An 18,501-nucleotide genomic window follows, 5' to 3' on the forward strand; every position below is an offset into this window, starting at 1 on the left:
TAATTCGTAACAAATAATATTATTAAGTTTTCTATATAAAATGTCTTTAAAATTAATTTCACAAACAACATCAAAGATAAATGACATAGAAGAATTTGTTACTCGGGTAAAGATGAGACATCTAACATTTATACACTTAATGATATTATAGCATAAGCGTACGACTTATATATAATCATCTCAAAAAAAAAAAGTGCAACTAAGTTATTCTTTTTTCCTTTTCCTATACAGATATTTCAATCACCTATGTTTTTAATTGAACATTATCAATAAGATAAATATATTAGTTATTCAGCAATAGAGTCAGTCATTGAAATTTATACATAAGCAAATAGTTGCATAATATTTACCATAATCGATTCCAATTCACATATAAGAACATGAATTAGATGAATAATTGTTTTAACTATTAAATATTAGAATTACTTCGTAACAATCTAATTCTCAAGTTTTCTAAAAAAAATGTCTTTAAATTTAGTTTCATGAACAACATCAAAGATAGATGACATAGAAGAATTCGTTACTGGGGTAAAGATATCAACATATGAAATTTAAACACTAATAATATATTAACATAAGCATTTGAAATTCATACATAAGCATACGACTTATATATAAATATACAATCACCTGAATAAAAAAAAATTTGCAACTAAGTATTTTCTTTTCCATTTTCCAACCACCTTATCATGAACAATATCAATAAGATAAAAGTATTAGTTATTTAGCAACAAAAATCTGTCATTCAAATTTATATATAAGTATATAGTTACACTTTTGTTTACCCTGCGCGATTCCTATTCACATATAAGGACATGAATTAGATGAAATAATCCTTTTAACCATCAAATAACATAAATATTTGCATCTATTTAACTAAGATTCAACAACTGATACCCGTCATTGAAAAAAGTGTGAATTGTTCTTGAAGTATTTACATGTCACATTCACTACTTTGTTTGAAAGTTGCATTCTCATGTTTACCCAGGGGTTTTGCTAAATGCAAAAATTAATTTCTTAACACAGAATTAGAAATGACTAAAATACCCCAAAAAACTTATAAAAACATTTTAAAAATAAACTGCCAGCATCCGTGAACCGCAAAGCCAGTAGAAAAGTATCATGATTTGCGATGGTTTAGATTTATTGAGCAAATGCAACCATACTAACGAGAGATTTTTTAAGCAAATGCAATCAAAATTTATGAAAATATGGTAATCTGGTATAAACGGATGATATTCATAGTATTAGCGGGAGATTTATTGAATAGATTGGGATTAAATCAAGCACCATGACAGGAAAATACAATTCTCTATATACATCTACATTGTTTAGTGGCATTTCCTAAACCGTGCAGTTAACAAATTCATGTTAGGTTTTCTTTTTTTACAAAAAAAGTCATTTATGCATTGAAAAGGGTACTTATGACCTTTCTAATTTTTCACAAAAAAGAAGTAATATCTGCATTTAGAAACTATAGCGCTGGACGACAAACGGGAAAACTAATTATCAAAAAAGAAATATGGCCGAATATTTGACCTGCTTCACTCTACACTTCTCTAGTTCTCTCTTTCTCAAAATTTTCTGTATCTCAAGTCATTAGTCATCAGCCGCATCCATTGTCACCAGTCACCTCAATTCCTCAAGTAACACGAGGTCGCGAGAGCCCAACCAGTGAGCCAGAGAAGCCTCCCCGCCGGCGGCCACCCACCTCAACGCGTTCCCATCAGGAACTCCGGCAGCCGCCCACCTCACGAGTCACCATTCACCATTCGTATTTCGGTCCTGTCCATTCTTCAAGGACGCAAGTACGCAACTCACGCTCACCGGCTCACGCAAGGTTGGTCTCTAAATCTCTAATTGCTTCATGTTTTATTACAATTTATGAATTATGATTGATTTCTCATGTTAATTAGTCAAAAGTTCAGTTATTGCATTATTGGTGATTGACTGATTGGAATTGATATATTATTGAGAATCTCAGATTAGTATTCTTATGATTTATGAGATTGGTTATTGCAGGATTTTAATTCATTTATGATTGATTGGAATTGGTATTGCAAATGAAATGAAATGAAGTAAAAAAAATTGAATAACAGAAGAGTTATCCCCATTCTTTAGATTTTTGAGTTTGTTTTAAAATTTTCAACATTTAATTCATGAATTTGTTTTAATTGTTCAATTTAATTTTCAACATTTCAACATTTTTTACTTGAATTTGTTTTAAAATTTTCCGGAATGACGCAAGTGAAAGATAAATTGCGTAATAGCATGGGAGATCAAATGTTGAATGATTGTTTGGTTACTTATTTAGGGAGAGATTTGTTTTTAGATGTTCCCCTGGATGATGTTATAGATCGATATCAAAACATGAAAACTCGTAGAGAGCCATAGTAATAATTTTGTAGGTATTTTATATATATATATATATATATATATATATATATATATATATATATATATATATAAAAGTAGGTAAAAATAAAATTCCTGGATACGCCACTGCTCTCAAATCTCGCATTTTTTACGTCTATCGTTGACGACATTCCCTGTAAGTATTCTACTTCGATTTTTTTTTTTGTTTGTGTTTGTCTGTTTGATTTTCTGAGTTTGAATTTGAATTTGAATTTGAATCGATTTCATTGTGATTCGTTGTTTTAAATTGCTTGCATTTGGTTTGCGTCTCTTCTTGTAATCTTCTTCCGATTTGTTTCGAGCTTCAATTTTGGAAATTCGAACTCATCTGTTCCTCAATTTGAAATTCTAATGGCGGATATTTGTTATACTTTCTAAATTTGTAATAGTTTTAGCTTATGGTCAAGCATATTTATCCGGAAAATAATTTAAAGTTTGGGATAGAAGTTTCCGGAATCAGATACTCCGTATAACTCTAAGGGGATGTTTTGGTATAAAATTTGGAAACGGAGTGGAGTGGAGTGGAATATGGAAGGTAACAACAACTGTTACTATTATAGACTGTTCGGTTTCCAACTCAGGAATGAAATCACTTTAACAATAGAAGGGTGAGGACAAATTATAGGAAGACAAGAAAGTGAAAATTATGACATAAAATAAAGAATTTGAGAGCAGGAGGATTTGTAGATTGTAATCCTTTAGATTGAAAAACTGGTTCTGCAAATTTCCAAATTTTTTTGCTCAATTTCAAATTCAACAACCTTAACACCTAAATCCCAGAAGATAGTTTTACTATTGAGATTTTTCGCCTTCTTAAGTTCGTCACTACATCGCTATTATCATCCATGAAATGGAAGAACTTGAATCAGATAATAAAGAATAAAGATCAAGTAGAATGAAATTACATATCAATTTAACTGAGAGATTGGGAAAGATTGAAGAACTAAGGGATAGAGAGATGAAAGAACTAAGATGTTCAGAAATTGGAGATTGCGCAGGTAAAAATCTGTTACCTCTGGGGGTTAGGAGCGGTAAGTGTTATCTAAAACCATAAACCAAACATTGCCAAACGTTGTTTCTTGCTCTTTAAAAGCTCATATCAAACATGCTCTAAGTTTACAATAATCATATCCAAACCATTTTACAAGGCTGAATGAAGACAAATTTACTCGCAATGACACAAAATTTGTGTTGTATATGAGTTGAGAGTATTGACACAAACTTGACACTATAACAACAACAAAAAACATAAATTCCGCTATGTTCTACAGAGTAATAAGACAAGACTTGTGTTTATGCACGCGATGTGTTCGGGATATTTTATATGAATATTGTATCTACATTATACAAATGTCAATCGGAGTTTGTAGTTGATTAGATAAATAAATAGTTATATATTTTTGGTTTGAAGTGATATTTTCTCTAGAAAAGACAAATTAATATTTCAAAAAAAAAAAAGCTAATAAGATCGTGTTATTATTAGTATGCAAACCAAAAACATAATCAGAATGGAAACCTTCAATTATCTACATTTGGAGATTAGTCGATATTCTTTATTTAAAAAATTGATTGGAGGAGAAAGAATTGAATTTTCTGGGTTACATTGAAGAACACGAAGAACACTAATTCATAAAAGAGGGGAAAGCTTCAAGAGATGAGAGAGTATACAAGTTAGTGGGGTTTGGTTGGAATTCTAGATTTTTTTTATGATAAAACTTACTATATATGGTTATGTAGCAGTTAATGTGAAACTTCTATTTGAGGTAACGAATAAATTAATATAGAACGGAGGAACTACTCCTTATATGTTATTGTCAAATTATATACTCCGATACGAAGTAGTTGCTTTCTTGGAGAATCATTTCAATTCAGTGGAGCAGCAAATTCCGGGTTTTTTGTGTAATTGTGTTTGTTGAGTTTTTCACAATTTGATGGAAAATTCAGTCTTTCAATTACGTATATGATTGATCTTTCAACAAATAAAAAGTAAATCATGTATCTTGTTCCGGTTAGTTTTCCGCTATTGAAAATGCTATCTTATGTTTCAATTGAAAATCAGTAATGGTACAATTTAAAAAACCATGTATGGGCTTGTTTGCTTCAACAACTGTAGTTTCCTTGCTAAAAAAGACAGGTGATTCCATGAGTGTTTGATTTACATTAATAAATTAGTTTTATTGCAATGATTTGTCCCAACTACTATGATATGCAATAGAAAAAGACAACACCAACCCCATCAACCCCCCTAAAAAAGAGAGATAATCACAGGGAAATAATGTATCTTGCAAATTGCAATCATAGATGGTTGGCCAATTATATTTTAAATTAACAATGTGTTTGTTTAGAGGGTTTGAACAGAAGAGAAGAAAAGAGAAGGGAGACTGATGGATTCGTTTTCTTTGACTTGGTTGTGGATAGGGGAATGGGTGGTGGTATTGAAAGGATCCTTTTAATAAACTAAATTGGTCCGAAGTTTTTGGAGGATCCTTCCACCATTGCTATCAAGACACAACCGTAAATAGGTCATTTAGGACACCAAGAGCCCAAGATGATCGACATCTCCTTTGTTTCTTTTCAATCTACTTGACTTTTCTTGGTTGAGGGTCCGAGGAAATCATTTGTTGCATTTCCATAAATCATGTAACGTTTGGAGGTGATATAATTAACTCCCTCCTTTCTGTGATCAGGAAAAAAAGCATCACTAATAATTATTCAACTCCTCACTATCTTAACCTCCCCAATAAAATTAACATTTCCCCTTTTATATAAAAGTAATTGTTGTTCTAGTCTAAATACAGTAAAAATTGAATTAGAACCAAGCTTCAAATCATCCTTATTTTAATGCATGAAACATCAAACTCTCACTCGCCAACGAAACCAATATCTTAAACAGTTAAACCAAAATGGATGTTGATTTGTAGGTTTTAAGATGGACGATGCTCGACTCATGAAAGGAGACAAGCTAGTATTAAGGGGGTTGAAGTTTCATGGTTTTCATGGAGTGAAACCTGAAGAAAAAACATTGGGTCAGAAATTTGTAGTGGATGTGGATGCCTGGATGGATCTTCGCAAGGCTGGCATATCAGACTGCTTGTCTGACACTATCAGTTACTCTGAGATTTATCGGTAAGTAATTAATAATTCATAATTTTAGGGAGTTTTGTAGGTTTTACTAGGATACATTGTACATAGAAGTAAGCTTACAATTAAGCCTGCTTAGGGATGAATTGGTTGCGGGATTCCATAACATGAATTTTTTGCTTTAACACAACTATGTACTCATGTTTGTGTGTAAGTAGGTACTTGCTTAGCCTTCCATATTACCCGAAGTGTTTTCATTGTTTGAGAAAAATGATCCAAGTCTATTGAGGGGGCGTTTGGTTCACACAGGGTAAAGGGAATGAACCGAAGAAAGGGAAAGGGGAGGAATGACAAAAAAGGCCAAACAAAAAACAACAAAGGGAATTATACAAGTTCATTCCCTTTCCCTTTCCTGAAGACCCCAACCAAACGCCCCTGAGTATTACTTTCAATCGATACTTTGCCATGTGCTTGTAGTTGTATGTTTATAAATTTTAACATTTTGAGTTCCTCTTCCTCTCATTTTCATATTTTCCATCTAATACGAAGTATTATTTAACCCACGCACAAGAACGTGCACTGTGAATCAGCAGAATTTTTATGTCACAACATGAGAAATTTTATAGAAACTGCTTCCCGTATGTTTCAAGTAATCAGTTCGATTAAGAATACCCTTGTGGAAGTTTACAATTTTCTACTGGCTCCAAATTTATCACTAAACAAGAGTGTACACTCTACAGTCTGTTGGGAAAATCAGTAGGTCTTGTCGACGAAACTGTCTACCTGAAATTTTAAAGATCAGGCATTTCTTTATTACATAAGGGAGTCTGGACTATGTTTTTTGTTCAATTAGTATTCTCATGATTACATATTTCTCGTGTTGTTGGTACTACAGTGACAATTTTTTTTCCTTGTGTAAATTTACAGGATAGTGAAGGAGGTAGTTGAGGGAACTTCTCGGGATCTTTTGGAGTGTGTAGCTCACCAAATTGCATCTACTACCTTTATTAAGTTCCCTCAAATATCTGATGTACGTGTAGAGGTTAAAAAGCCTCATGTTGCAGTTCATGGCCAGATAGATTATTTGGGAATTGAAATTTTCCGCTCAAGATCCGCTGAATAATATGATCTTGCTCCCTTTTGTTTATTTTTATATTAATATTTCTGTTGCGTTTTCTCCTGTCCGTCCGATGCGTTTAAACATGTAATGCTGAATCTTAAGCTAATATTGGTCTGAGTTTCTGGGCAGTCAGCTGTTTGCAGTCCAATCTTTTTTCCAGTCTCTTCTTATGATCATACCAGTTTGTGTGCAAATTGCAGATCACAGTATAAATGTACAATCCTGAGTTTTAAGGTATAAATATTGGTTCGGTGTATGGTTCAATTTGTACGGAACACTTAATTCTGTTATGTTCAATTTGTATGAAATGTTTAATTATATTTTTGTTCAATCTGTACGAAATAGTTAACTATATTCTGTTCAATCTGTACAAAATAGAAGTAGTATTTTTTTTGTTTGTTTTTTTTGAAGGGAGAAGTAGTTGTTTAATACAAACTGCATGAAAAGGCTTGAAAAAACAGGAGGAAAAAAATTACCTCAATTTCAAGATCTCCCCAGTTAAAAAATCGTCCATTGCAATCAAAATATGTATTCTAATTTGATTAGATACATGTAGACCTGTCAAAAATCGACCCGACCCGAAAATAATGGGTCTTGAACAAGATTTTATGACCCGTAACTCGATTTTATCCGAACCCGAGCAACCCGAAAAGTAATGGGTCAAAACCCGACCGAACCCGTTTTGGACCCGACCGATTGAAAATCATTGTATTTATAATAATAAATGAGATTATGAGAAAATTTAAGCATAATAAACACGTTTTTACTATTGTTGTGTGTAATATGATTTTAATTTGAATTATACGCCATTTTATGGTTGAATTTTACTAAATATACACTTGTGTAGGAAAATTTGTTAATCTGTACCTATATTTTGTATATTTATCACCCAAATTAATGAAAATATAATGCGCGTTTTAAAATCTCTCAACCCGTTGGGTCGATCCGAACCCGAAAGTTCTGGGTCTTGAACAAGCATTTGTAAACCCGAACCCGAAAGTGACGGACCCGATTCAACCCGAAAATATTTTTTTACAACCCGACCCGACCGACCCGTTTGACAGGTCTAGATACATGTGACACTAAAAAAATTCAAAATTATTTAAACTAAAGTAATATAAAAAAAAGGTCGAGAGAAAATAGTAAAAGTGAGCGTTAGAGTTTCTTTTAGAATGGAAGTAAAAATGGTTGCGTCAAGTAAAATTAGGTTGCATTTAGCACCCCGCAATCATACATAACTAATGAAGTTTATAAATTACAACAAACTTCTACTAAAAGTTGCTTTACTAGCTCTTAATATATATATTAAACACAAAACATTAAAAGCCGAAAAAGGTAGTGGGTTGTTATACTCCCGATTCGGATCTTACAAATCTACGATTTTAAAACACGTCACCGATCTGGATCTTAGGTAGGATCTTAATGTGTGTAGAATCTTTCGATCCTACCTTGATAAAAATTTTGAGTGATAGGATCTTAACACGATCCTACGATCCGATTCAACGATTCGATCCAACATACAATATTTTAAGATAATAAATCATTTTTTTATTACTAAATAGTTCATAATCACATATCATTAGAAATATCATACTTTTAGTACAAAAAAAAAAATATATATCATACTTTTCTATAAATAAATTAGTTATAAAAAAAGAAGTATCATTTTTAGTAAAAAGTAAGGAAATTCATATAATTTTATCAATTAAGATTTAAAGTTGATCATAACTAAAATCTTAATTTCAACAAACTTGTGCAGATCTTATTAATTGCACTTGAATCTACACAAGTATTAATCTTATGTGAGCAAAAAAATGATCATTAAGCATCAAGATTACTTGAATACATGATTTTACATTTCATTTTAATAATATAAATATTATTTTTATGGTTTAGTATAATCTTACGATCCTACGATCTGATTCTACCGATCAGATCCTACCCCACTTCACCGATCCAAGGTAGGATCCCGATCCTGACAACCTTACTAGTAGTGAACACTTTGAATGTCGGCCCTTGATTGTTGAAGTCTCCTTGCTCACTACAATGCAAAATACTTTGCGCGCCAAAGCATCTCCACGTATATGTTCCACATTCCCATTTTCATTTGGCTCGAAGCAAGTGTGAAGTTAAAATGAAGCCCTTGAAAACCTGCGATACTTGAACGACAAAGAGAGGCACAGAAGGATAGAACATCCACTAATGGATTGAACATATGTTGTAAGCAGGGTGAAATGCTCACAATTTACCCCAGACACTGACTGAATACCTTATTGAAAAGGTGCATGGAGTCTTTCCTTAGAATAGGAGAAACTCAACCTATAGTTAACGTATTAAGAACCCTAAAAAATTGGGGAACAGTCTTGGTTAAGAAAATTTGAATGCAATGAGAACACCTCTCATCGTAAACCTAAACCGAACAACCCAACATCGTGGACACTAGAACCCCCTTCTATAATCAAACCACTTACACGATTGATTTACTCTTTTGTAACCAGAGTCACACCTAAACTCAATCGAACAACCCCTACTTGCCTCAAAGTTGAACATACCCACATAAGACATCCAACAACAAACCAAAATTGGGAAAAACACAAGGGACTCCAAGAACAAACAATCCCGAACAAGGAATCCTCCAACACCAAAACATGATAAAAAAAACTCCCAACAACAAGAAATTAAAGCTTGACATTAAAACTAAATAACTCAACCAAGCACAACAAGGGAAGCAAGGATACACGTCACTCACGTAAATGGAAAAATCCTTCAAATTTCGGCCGAAGTTTTAATACCAAACAAGATACCCTACCTTAATCTTACATTTATTGTGAAGATTGACGTATTCCGCCACTACGAGACATCGGTGACGAGGACCTCGGTATTAACGATTTTCGAAAATCCTAGTAGAAACAGAGCAAACAACCTATTTAACTAGGACCCCTAATCCGAAATAGAAACCCTTACTCCAAACTTCACCTTTATTGGAGAAATAATCCACGACGACGTTCGAGGAAGCTTCAGAGATGGACACCAAGGCTGCTCAACCAGATGTGACGGAGATCCCTTATCAAACATGCAAAATTGATATCACATGTTAGAAATAATTAATGGGATGAAGAATTTGGGCCGTGATAATCATTGTCCTTAAAGTAATATTAGCCCCCACTATTTCTTGCTATGGGTTACCCGCTAAGATACTTCCAAGATTTCCCTAAACTGAGATTGATTGTAGCAAAGCAATAATCTTCATATGAACGTGAAAGCAGTTTTTGAGATAGAGAGGGAGAGAAGAAGATAAAGATTAATGAGAACAATTAGTAACATAAATAGCCAGAGAAACTGACTTGAAACAACGTAACTGTTCAAAATAAAGAGATAAGATTAAGAGAAAGTTGATTAACCTCTAATTACGTGATTAACCAAAAAAACGTAATTAAATATTAATTAATACTCTTAATTAAATCTCACGGTGTGCTAAGTGCTAATCTTGACTATTAATATATAGTAATATTAATAGCCCACCACAAGCACTCCCAAGCCCAAAGCACACACTAGCCCAACTAGTAGGCCCATTTCTATTCAAACATAAAAGGTGGTCTACTAATATAAACAACTCCTTCCATCTCCATTATAAAGACCCTCCTAATTAGATCATAAGAGGTGAATGCTCGTCGGTAGTCGACGTGAGTGTTGCCAAGCCACCAACGAGCTTCTTGGAGGCAGTGATTAAGGGGGTTTCTTAGGGGAGAGGTTTCGTAGAGAGAGAAAGTGTTTTATCGCAAAGTGCTACCGGAAATGAAAATGTCTTCCTAGACCTTTTTTTTAGAAAGAGCCACAAAGGACAAGGCGACAAATGATGCAGACGAGATTCGATCACAGGTCTTGGGTACCACGTACCCCTCAATACTTTACCAACAAAACTAGTTGACATACACGCCTTCCTAGACTTTGTAGTTCCTCTTTCCTATCTCTTTCATTTTAATCCCTACTTTACATAAAAAAAAGAAAAAGAAATAGACACATTGTTTTAGAATATAGGGTTTGTTTGGTATCCTTTGTTGTTTTCAGTTTTCAGTTTTTACGTCCTCTGTTCTTCTTTAGATGACACAATTTGACTTTTGACACTATTCATATAATCTACTTTAACTATCAATTGTGATTTATAATTAAGCAAAGGGTAGTCGTGGGAGGTCTTTTTATGTACGTCTTATTGTATAGATTTATAGATAAATTTTTTATAATTTTTACCCACCGATAATTAAAGATATTAATGATTAAAATATTGAATTGACAAACGTGATAAAATAATCGTGTCAATTACGGAGTAGAAAATAAAGAGGAAGCAAAACCACAAAAATAGTTTTTAGTTTTTGTTGTCAGTTTTCAAAATCAACATGACTAATATATGTATGCCTATGTATGAGTTTATGATTTAATCTAAATCGTATGACTTTCAAAATTAAAAAAAAAGCACAAAACTGAAAACTGACAGTGATATCGAATGATCCCTAAACCATTTTTAGGCCATGTTTGAAAAAACTAGCGGTGGCGGGTAGCATTTAACGGCTGAGTAGCGGGTAGCTGGTGGAGTAGCGGGTAGCGATCAATAGTACTGGATAGTGGTTAACTGTCAAAGTAGCAGGTAATTTAAGTAGTATGAGTGTTTGGTAAAAGTAGTGGTTGAGATCATTAAATACAATAAAGCTATATATATTGTTTATTTATCAAACGCTACTATTTTAAACGTTTGACAAAAGCTACCCAACCGCTAACCTCTACCTCAACAAACACTTGTAAATTTTACAATTAGCGTTTGGAATACGTCAAAAGCTATCTGCTACCTCAAACGTTATCGTGAACACACCCTTAATCGTTAAGTTATTTTTTTATGGCGTTACCATCTGGTTCACCCTTAGGGCTAATTCGGATTCGAGACGAGTTCTGGATGGATAGGTTTCAGTCCCCTCTCAATTGTTGTTGCGCGGAATCGAACACGAGTTCTTCCCTACCAAGTTCAACCCCAATCGCTACAAAACCAGCAGGTAATTGGTTAATCGTAAAGTTATACGGAGTAGTGATTTAATTGATTAAATTGGTAAGTTTGCTAAAAATGACCTTTTATAACCCAAATTTTGCGAGAAATGGCCTTATATAATTATTTTTTTGTGAAATCACATTTTAATGTAATTTTTTTTTGCGAAACACAACCTAAGGGGAGTTTCCGGCATTGATTGAGCTTTTCCAGCAATTGACTTGCACCTGAGAAGCACGTGTGACTTCATTTTGCTACATTTTCAACAAAAAGCATTGTTAAAGTGATGTTTATTTTGGTAGTGCTCAATTTTGATACATTGTGTCGCATTTAAGGGAATTTGTTTCGTTTCCACTGAACATGCTCGTTTTCACAAGTTAAGATGTAAAATGAAGCCACACGTGCTGCTCACGTGTAAGTCAATGGCCGGAAAAAACTCAATCAATGTAGGAAACTTCATTTGGTTGTCTTTCGTAAAAAAAATTAAATTAAGGTGTGTTTTAACAAATAAAATGACATAAGGTCATTTTCGACAAAAAATAGGTTATAAAAGGTCATTTTTGGCAAATTTGCCTTAAAATTAATAGGAAGTAATATTATTGAGAGGGTAAAACTGTAAAACGCTAAAGAAGGGGTGTTTTCCTCGGTGTAGTCTAGGCGGCTTGAGCGGTTAATCGTAAGCAAGGACCAAGGGTGCGTTGAAGAAGAGAGAGAAAGAGTGGAAGATTTGTGAAGAAGAAGAAAAATGGCAGAAGTTCCCAAAGTTGGCGAGTCCTCGACTTCATCGTACTTTTCTGGTTTCAAAGACATTTTGTGCGACAGATTTGCGTTTCTCGACAACTACAACAGATTCGTCAAGCGCGATAAGCCTTTGCCCTCTTGGTCTGAATCCGATGTTCAGGCCTTCATCACCAGTGATCCTGTTCATGGCCCTGTTGTAATTCTCTTTTTTCTCCTCTTCAATTTTCTGGGCTTTGTTCAATTTGTTGTTTTTGGGTCAATTTGCAATGACTTTATTTTGTTAATTTGATGTGGGTATGTTTGATTTATGTCTGGTGTTAATTGGGGCTTTAGAAAATTCAGCAGTTATTTGATTGATTACTGAAATTCTTCGATTTGATTTTGTATTTTGGGTGTCATTTTTATGTTTCCTGTTGATCAAGTGTTTGTGAATTTTGCTTTGTGTTGAGTTGTTTGCAGGTGTTTAAAGGCTGTAGTAGTATGAGTATAACTGCCAACGGTTGTTATTCTTGTTGTTAATTTCAGCCAGTAAAGTTGTAAACAATTAACAAATTATGAAACGTAGACCAATTTGTTTAGATGAAATTATAAATCAGTATGACCATCATTGTCGTGGAGGTTTACATTTGACAGGTTTCTGGTGTTAATTGCCATTTAGAAATGGACCTAAATTAAATGTTGGATTCTAGGTTTTTCTCTGAATAGTTTCATTATGGGTTTTGGTGTAATTAAACTTGTACTGTTTTGTATCATATTGCTGTGATAATACTTGATTCATCTATTTGATCTTTTTTTTTGCCAGCTGAAAACTGCTAGGGAAGCAGTAAACTATGGCCTTGTTGGAAGTGCTGTTGGAGCAGTCACAACCGCAGGCGTTTGTTGGAAGTACTCAAAGAGTCCTCATGGTATTTATTTACTACTTTGCGTATTTCCCTTATGCTTGTTGCTTATATTTGTGTGATGGTTCATACCTGGTATGTAAGATTTCATAGAAGTTGATATTTTGGCTCCAGTCATGTAATTTACTCTTGTTATATGGGTGGCTTTGGCATAACAACGTTGCATTATCTGATTATCCTGAAATCCGGCACTTCAGTCAATGATACATCTCGAACATATAGTATTGAGAATTAGCAATTTAGCTTGTCAAATATTTCTGGCAGCTCTCAACCGAATGCTTGATGTCAAGGCCAAAGGTTTCTATGATTATCGTGCGATTCGATTGCGACATGCTTGAAAGATAGGTTGTGTCCAGTATCTCCGATGTAGCCTCCTTGATGTTGGTAGTGAGTGATATTTCATCAGTCAGATAAATCCTTTAGTTGACTGCAATTCTCTTTCTTGGATAGGTGGTGGATGGGATGATCTTTAACAAGAGGGCATTTTTTTACGTAAAGAGAAAGGAGCGTGTGTGTGGGAGACCTAACCCAACCCTAATACTAGTATACTACAGGTCAGGCCCGACCCTCTACATAAATGGGGTGGGCCCCTTAAAGGGTCAACATAATTTTAAGATTAATGGGTCGGGGCGGGCTCTGATGGGCTTTTCAAGGGTCAACCTTTTGTCTCTTCTTCCCGTTAAGAAACATGATATTTTTTTCTTGCCCACTTATATTTTCTCTCTCCTCAAATATGGAAGCCCCTCAAACTCAACAACTCTCTTCTCTCTCATCAATGGCGACCTTCAAGTCCACGGCACAACGAACCTCAATAGGAGAGGATAATAACTCCAACTCACTATTTCGCTGAAAAAATGGCAAGATTTTCTATGTGAATTTTACTAATTTCCCGATTTAAATCACAAAAACAATTGAATATGTCATCAAATTAAAACCGACTTTTCTCCATTACACAAAATCAAAGGGGAAAATTGACAAAACTAACTTGAATTTCAATAGAGAAATTTCTTTCAAGGATTAAAGTGGAAATTGGTGGGTGTAATGATAGCGGTGGGATAAGCAAGCATGGGTATTTTGATTACATTTAATTACTCACCAATTAATGTGATTTCGTTTCTATTTTGTTGACATATGTGTTTGTCTTTGTTTTGAAGATGAAAGATAATAAAAGGGAGTTGTGTTTGTATTTATTTTCAGAATTTAAATGGGCCTGGGTGGGGCGGGTCATGATAAGTGGGACTAGACCCGGTTTGGCCCATTTAAGATTTAACACGACCCAACCCGTTCCATTTTATTTTTGACCCAACCCAATCTGATCCATTTTATTTTTGACCCGACCCTGACCCGGTCCATTGCACAGGTAGATTGAGGGATAGAGAAATTTTGACACAATGATGGCTTGAACTTTTTCTTGTCATTGACTTCAGTGTATAACTTTTACGTATTACTGATAATGCTCTTAGTACTTTACCGGTTTACCCAATTAAGGTGAGAGGTCTAAGATTTATGGATTTGTTTTTAAGGGAGGTGAGGGAAACTTGCTAGACTATGCGTTGTGCAAGAATTTTCAGTCCTCTGACCCTCGATGAATGTGAGTGATGGTCTGCCTGGGATCTTTAAAGAAGTTCTGAAGAAAACGGCAATTATGCAGAGTGAAAAATAAACTAGTTTGAATTTCATTTTAGGTTGCAGAGGAGATAAAGAAACAATGTTGGTTGTTTTTGGAAATTCTCCTTTTCTTGCAAATTCTTCCTAGAATTCAGTTGTACTCATACTTTAATCAAGTTGAAGGAAAGTGAGATATCAACTAAGGCTATGTTCTCTTTACCTTATTTTCACTCATTTCAGATTTGATAAGATAAGATAAGGGCAAGTTCAGATAAGATAAGATAAGTTCAGGGACAATAAGAGAAGATAAGTTCAGGGTCAATAAGATAAGATAAGTTCAGGACCAATAAGATAAGATAAAATAAGGTAAGGTAAATATTACATAAGGTCGTTCTATAAGTTTCAATAAGACCAGATAAGATAAGGGTCAATAAGATAAGATAAGGGTCAATAAGATAGAATAAGATAAAATAAAATAAGTTCGGGCCTAATAAGATAAGATAAAATAAGTGAAATTCAAGTGAAGAGAACACTACATAAGGAGTTACTCAGTATTAGCTTGATTCTTTTAACTGTTCTTTGAGACTCCAGTTTCTAGTGCAGTAACTCCATGGAAATTTAATACTTCCTCCGTTCGTTTTTACTCGCAACGTTGGTCGCTTACATACATGTCAATGCACAACTTTGATCACTAATACCTTTACCTAGCAAAAAGTTTTAAGTTGATATTTTGAAAATACACATTGAGAGAAATCTAACAAGATCACACATGACTATATTTTATCTTACGTATATATCACCAACAATATTCAAAGTAGAATATGTGAATAGTGTAAAAAGTCCTAATGTTGCGACTATTAAAAAAACGGAGAAGTAACAGGTACTCATGAACCACTTGTTACTTCGCAAGCTTCTGCCAGCGAAACTGGTGCTGCGATTTCTCTTGGTGAACTGCTGGTATTAAGACTAACAGATGATTTGTTTGTGGCTTTGATCCCTTGGGTGCTGAGTGGGACTTATGTTCCCTGGGGTAGGGTGGGGTGGGGTATTGTGACTCCAACTTTTTGAGCTGTGGGTTCTGGCATTGCTCCATGAATCAAAACTATGGAGCAGGTATGTTGGATTTATTGGCTTATCTTTGCCATGCTTCCCTTAGGGAGATTATGAGGATGGAGAAATTGCAGATTTGGTGCAAACTTATTTGACAGAAATATAGTTAAATGAGTTCCTACATCTTATGCTGAGTTAAGAAGATGGTATGTAACTCTTATTTGACTGCAATATTCCAATGTCTAATGGGTTTTGCTGAATATAACGGGGTATTGGAATTGTCCTGACTGAGTTGAAATGTCTGTAAAATGGTTTCTGTTCTCCACCTTATTCCGACCCCTCTCTCCCCCTTCCCCAACAAAAAATAAGGCATTTTATCACTGTAAAAGAGGAAGGATAAGCTGCTAATTTTTTATGCTTTTATGTTAGGAAAAACTTCAGACAACTAATATGTTTGATACCTAACTCCCTAGTATATAGAAAAAATTGCCCTTTGACAGTAAAACTAAGTAAAGTTTGGCGCGGGGACGTGAAGCCCGACGAGAGGGGGGAAAACTCACCTTTTTAATAGCATTTTATGTGTTTGATGACTAACAAGCTATTAGCTGGATATCCTTGGGGGAGGTTCTGTTCGAACTGGAAAGAGAAATGAAATCAAGATTCAAGAAAGGGAAGGAGGGGAAAGGAAGCAAAAGCCCTTTGACATAATGTGTTGTTTGGTGGCAGTTAGGCTTTTCATATCATCTTCCTCTTACCTTTGCTCCACCATACATTTCTTCTCATATGTTCCACCGTCACCCCTCCACGTTGTTGCCTCCACCACATTCTCCAATGATGCTGCCACCAAGCTCTTTTCTCTCTCTTCTTTCTTTATGTCTCACCACCACCATTAAAGGTCAAATTCGACCATTGAAACCCCAGATCTGGTGTTTTTATGGTCGAATTTGACATCTAAAACCACAATTAACAATATATAAGAGAGGTATGTTCATTCTTACTCTTAAATTTTTTTCGAAATTTTTGGATTTTCCGGATGGTGGTTGGTGGATATACGAGGTGGTGTTGTTTTCGACTGTATGGGGTAGGTTTTTGAGGCGGTGGGGTGGGGTGATTTCAGGTGACTGGCAGGGTTTAAGGGCATTTGGGAAGTGGTTTTGGGTGGGTGTGAGGAGTGTTTTTGTGGTGGTTTGATTTTTATGGGGTGGTGGTAGGGTTGTGGTGATGGTGGTTCTGGTTAGGATGGCGTGGTAGACTGGTAGGGCAGGTGACTGCTATGGGCGAGGTTTGGTGGGCACTGCTAGTAGGGTATTGAGGGTGAGTGTGGTGGTGCATTGGTGGCTAAGGAAAGGGATTAGAAATACAATAGAGGGTATGGGGTGGGTGTGCTGGTGCATTAGTGGCTAAGGAAAGGGAATGTAAAACCATCGGGGGTGTGGGGTCAGTGGGTGTGGTGGTGCATTGGTAGCTAAGGAAAAGGAATGGAATGCCATGGGAGGTGTGGGGAATCAGAGTAGAAGAGTTAGGGGTAATGAAGAGGGTAAAGGATATATGATTAAAATGGTATTACAAACAACAACAAAGGGAATAAACCATGTTTATCTTTCCCGTTCCTGAATACCCCGTACCAAATGCCCCGTACTCTAACCAAGTCCATGTTATGAGCAATAATGTATTTTTAAATGAGCTTATACAAGGTTTATATCCTTTTGCTGTCTCCTTAACAAAAGGAATGATTCTTTACACCTCTTATCAATAATTATCTAATCAATACCCTAAACCCCTAATACATCCATTTTCCCCTTAAGAACTCATTTTTTTGTTAAAAGAGGTCATGAACTCAAGGCAGCTGATGAGTAGTGTTAAATTTATGTGAATCAAAGTCACAACTTACTGATTTTTACTTTATTCAGGTGCTGTACTTGCTCTTGGTGCTGGAGCTGTTTTTGGATGGACATTTGGAGCTGAAATTGGTAACCATTCACTGCAACTTTACAAATTGGACACCATGGCTGCACAGACTAAGTTTATGGAATGGTGGGAAAAGAAAACCGAGGGAAGGTCTTAGAATATAACTTAAATTGGGGTATGCAATTTTTAAAACCTTTTCCTGTCTACAATAAAATGGTTGCAAAATTTAGTCGATATTTTTTCCAACTTTAGATCACAATGTCTCCCCTGTTGATTTCCGCACATCATGAGCAATTGATTTTGTGCAATGTGTCAGGTTTTGGAAATTAATGAGTATGATTTGTTCCACACATTTACTATAAGTTTTCTGATAATTATTTGCTGTTGTTATGGTTGTCCAACTGTTCTGGTGGAAGGCTTTTAACACAGGTGAATGTTAGAACTTGTGGTAGTGTTAAATTTATGTGATTCAGAATCAACATGGGTAAAAGCTGAAAACATAAGCTTGATAGAGCATTCATCACCTCTTGCAAACATAAGATGAGTGATGCCTAATTTCTCACACTTAGGATGGAAATTGAAATTAGGATTTCGTTTCAGTTGCTGAAACTGTCTAGTTAGGTATTCCATACCAATAGCAAATAAGT

General features: G+C 34.9%; 2 protein-coding genes across 2 annotated transcripts; both read left to right on the plus strand.

Annotated features, from left to right (window-relative positions):
• Positions 1-1,501: 1,501 nt before the first annotated feature.
• LOC110800517 (dihydroneopterin aldolase 2) lies at positions 1,502-6,947 on the plus strand. The gene is made up of 3 exons (XM_022005825.2): positions 1,502-1,840; positions 5,337-5,541; positions 6,424-6,947. The coding sequence occupies exons 2-3, from the start codon at positions 5,345-5,347 to the stop codon at positions 6,617-6,619; spliced, it is 393 nt and encodes a 130-aa protein (XP_021861517.1). The 5' UTR covers positions 1,502-1,840; positions 5,337-5,344; the 3' UTR covers positions 6,620-6,947.
• A 5,354-nt stretch (positions 6,948-12,301) lies between these two features.
• LOC110800518 (succinate dehydrogenase subunit 6, mitochondrial) lies at positions 12,302-18,206 on the plus strand. Its single transcript, XM_022005826.2, has 3 exons — positions 12,302-12,585; positions 13,192-13,294; positions 17,857-18,206. The coding sequence occupies exons 1-3, from the start codon at positions 12,394-12,396 to the stop codon at positions 18,009-18,011; spliced, it is 450 nt and encodes a 149-aa protein (XP_021861518.1). The 5' UTR covers positions 12,302-12,393; the 3' UTR covers positions 18,012-18,206.
• Positions 18,207-18,501: the final 295 nt, after the last annotated feature.

This window comes from Spinacia oleracea, chromosome 5 (genome assembly GCF_020520425.1).
Source record: "Spinacia oleracea cultivar Varoflay chromosome 5, BTI_SOV_V1, whole genome shotgun sequence".
Taxonomy (NCBI): Eukaryota; Viridiplantae; Streptophyta; class Magnoliopsida; order Caryophyllales; family Amaranthaceae; genus Spinacia; species Spinacia oleracea.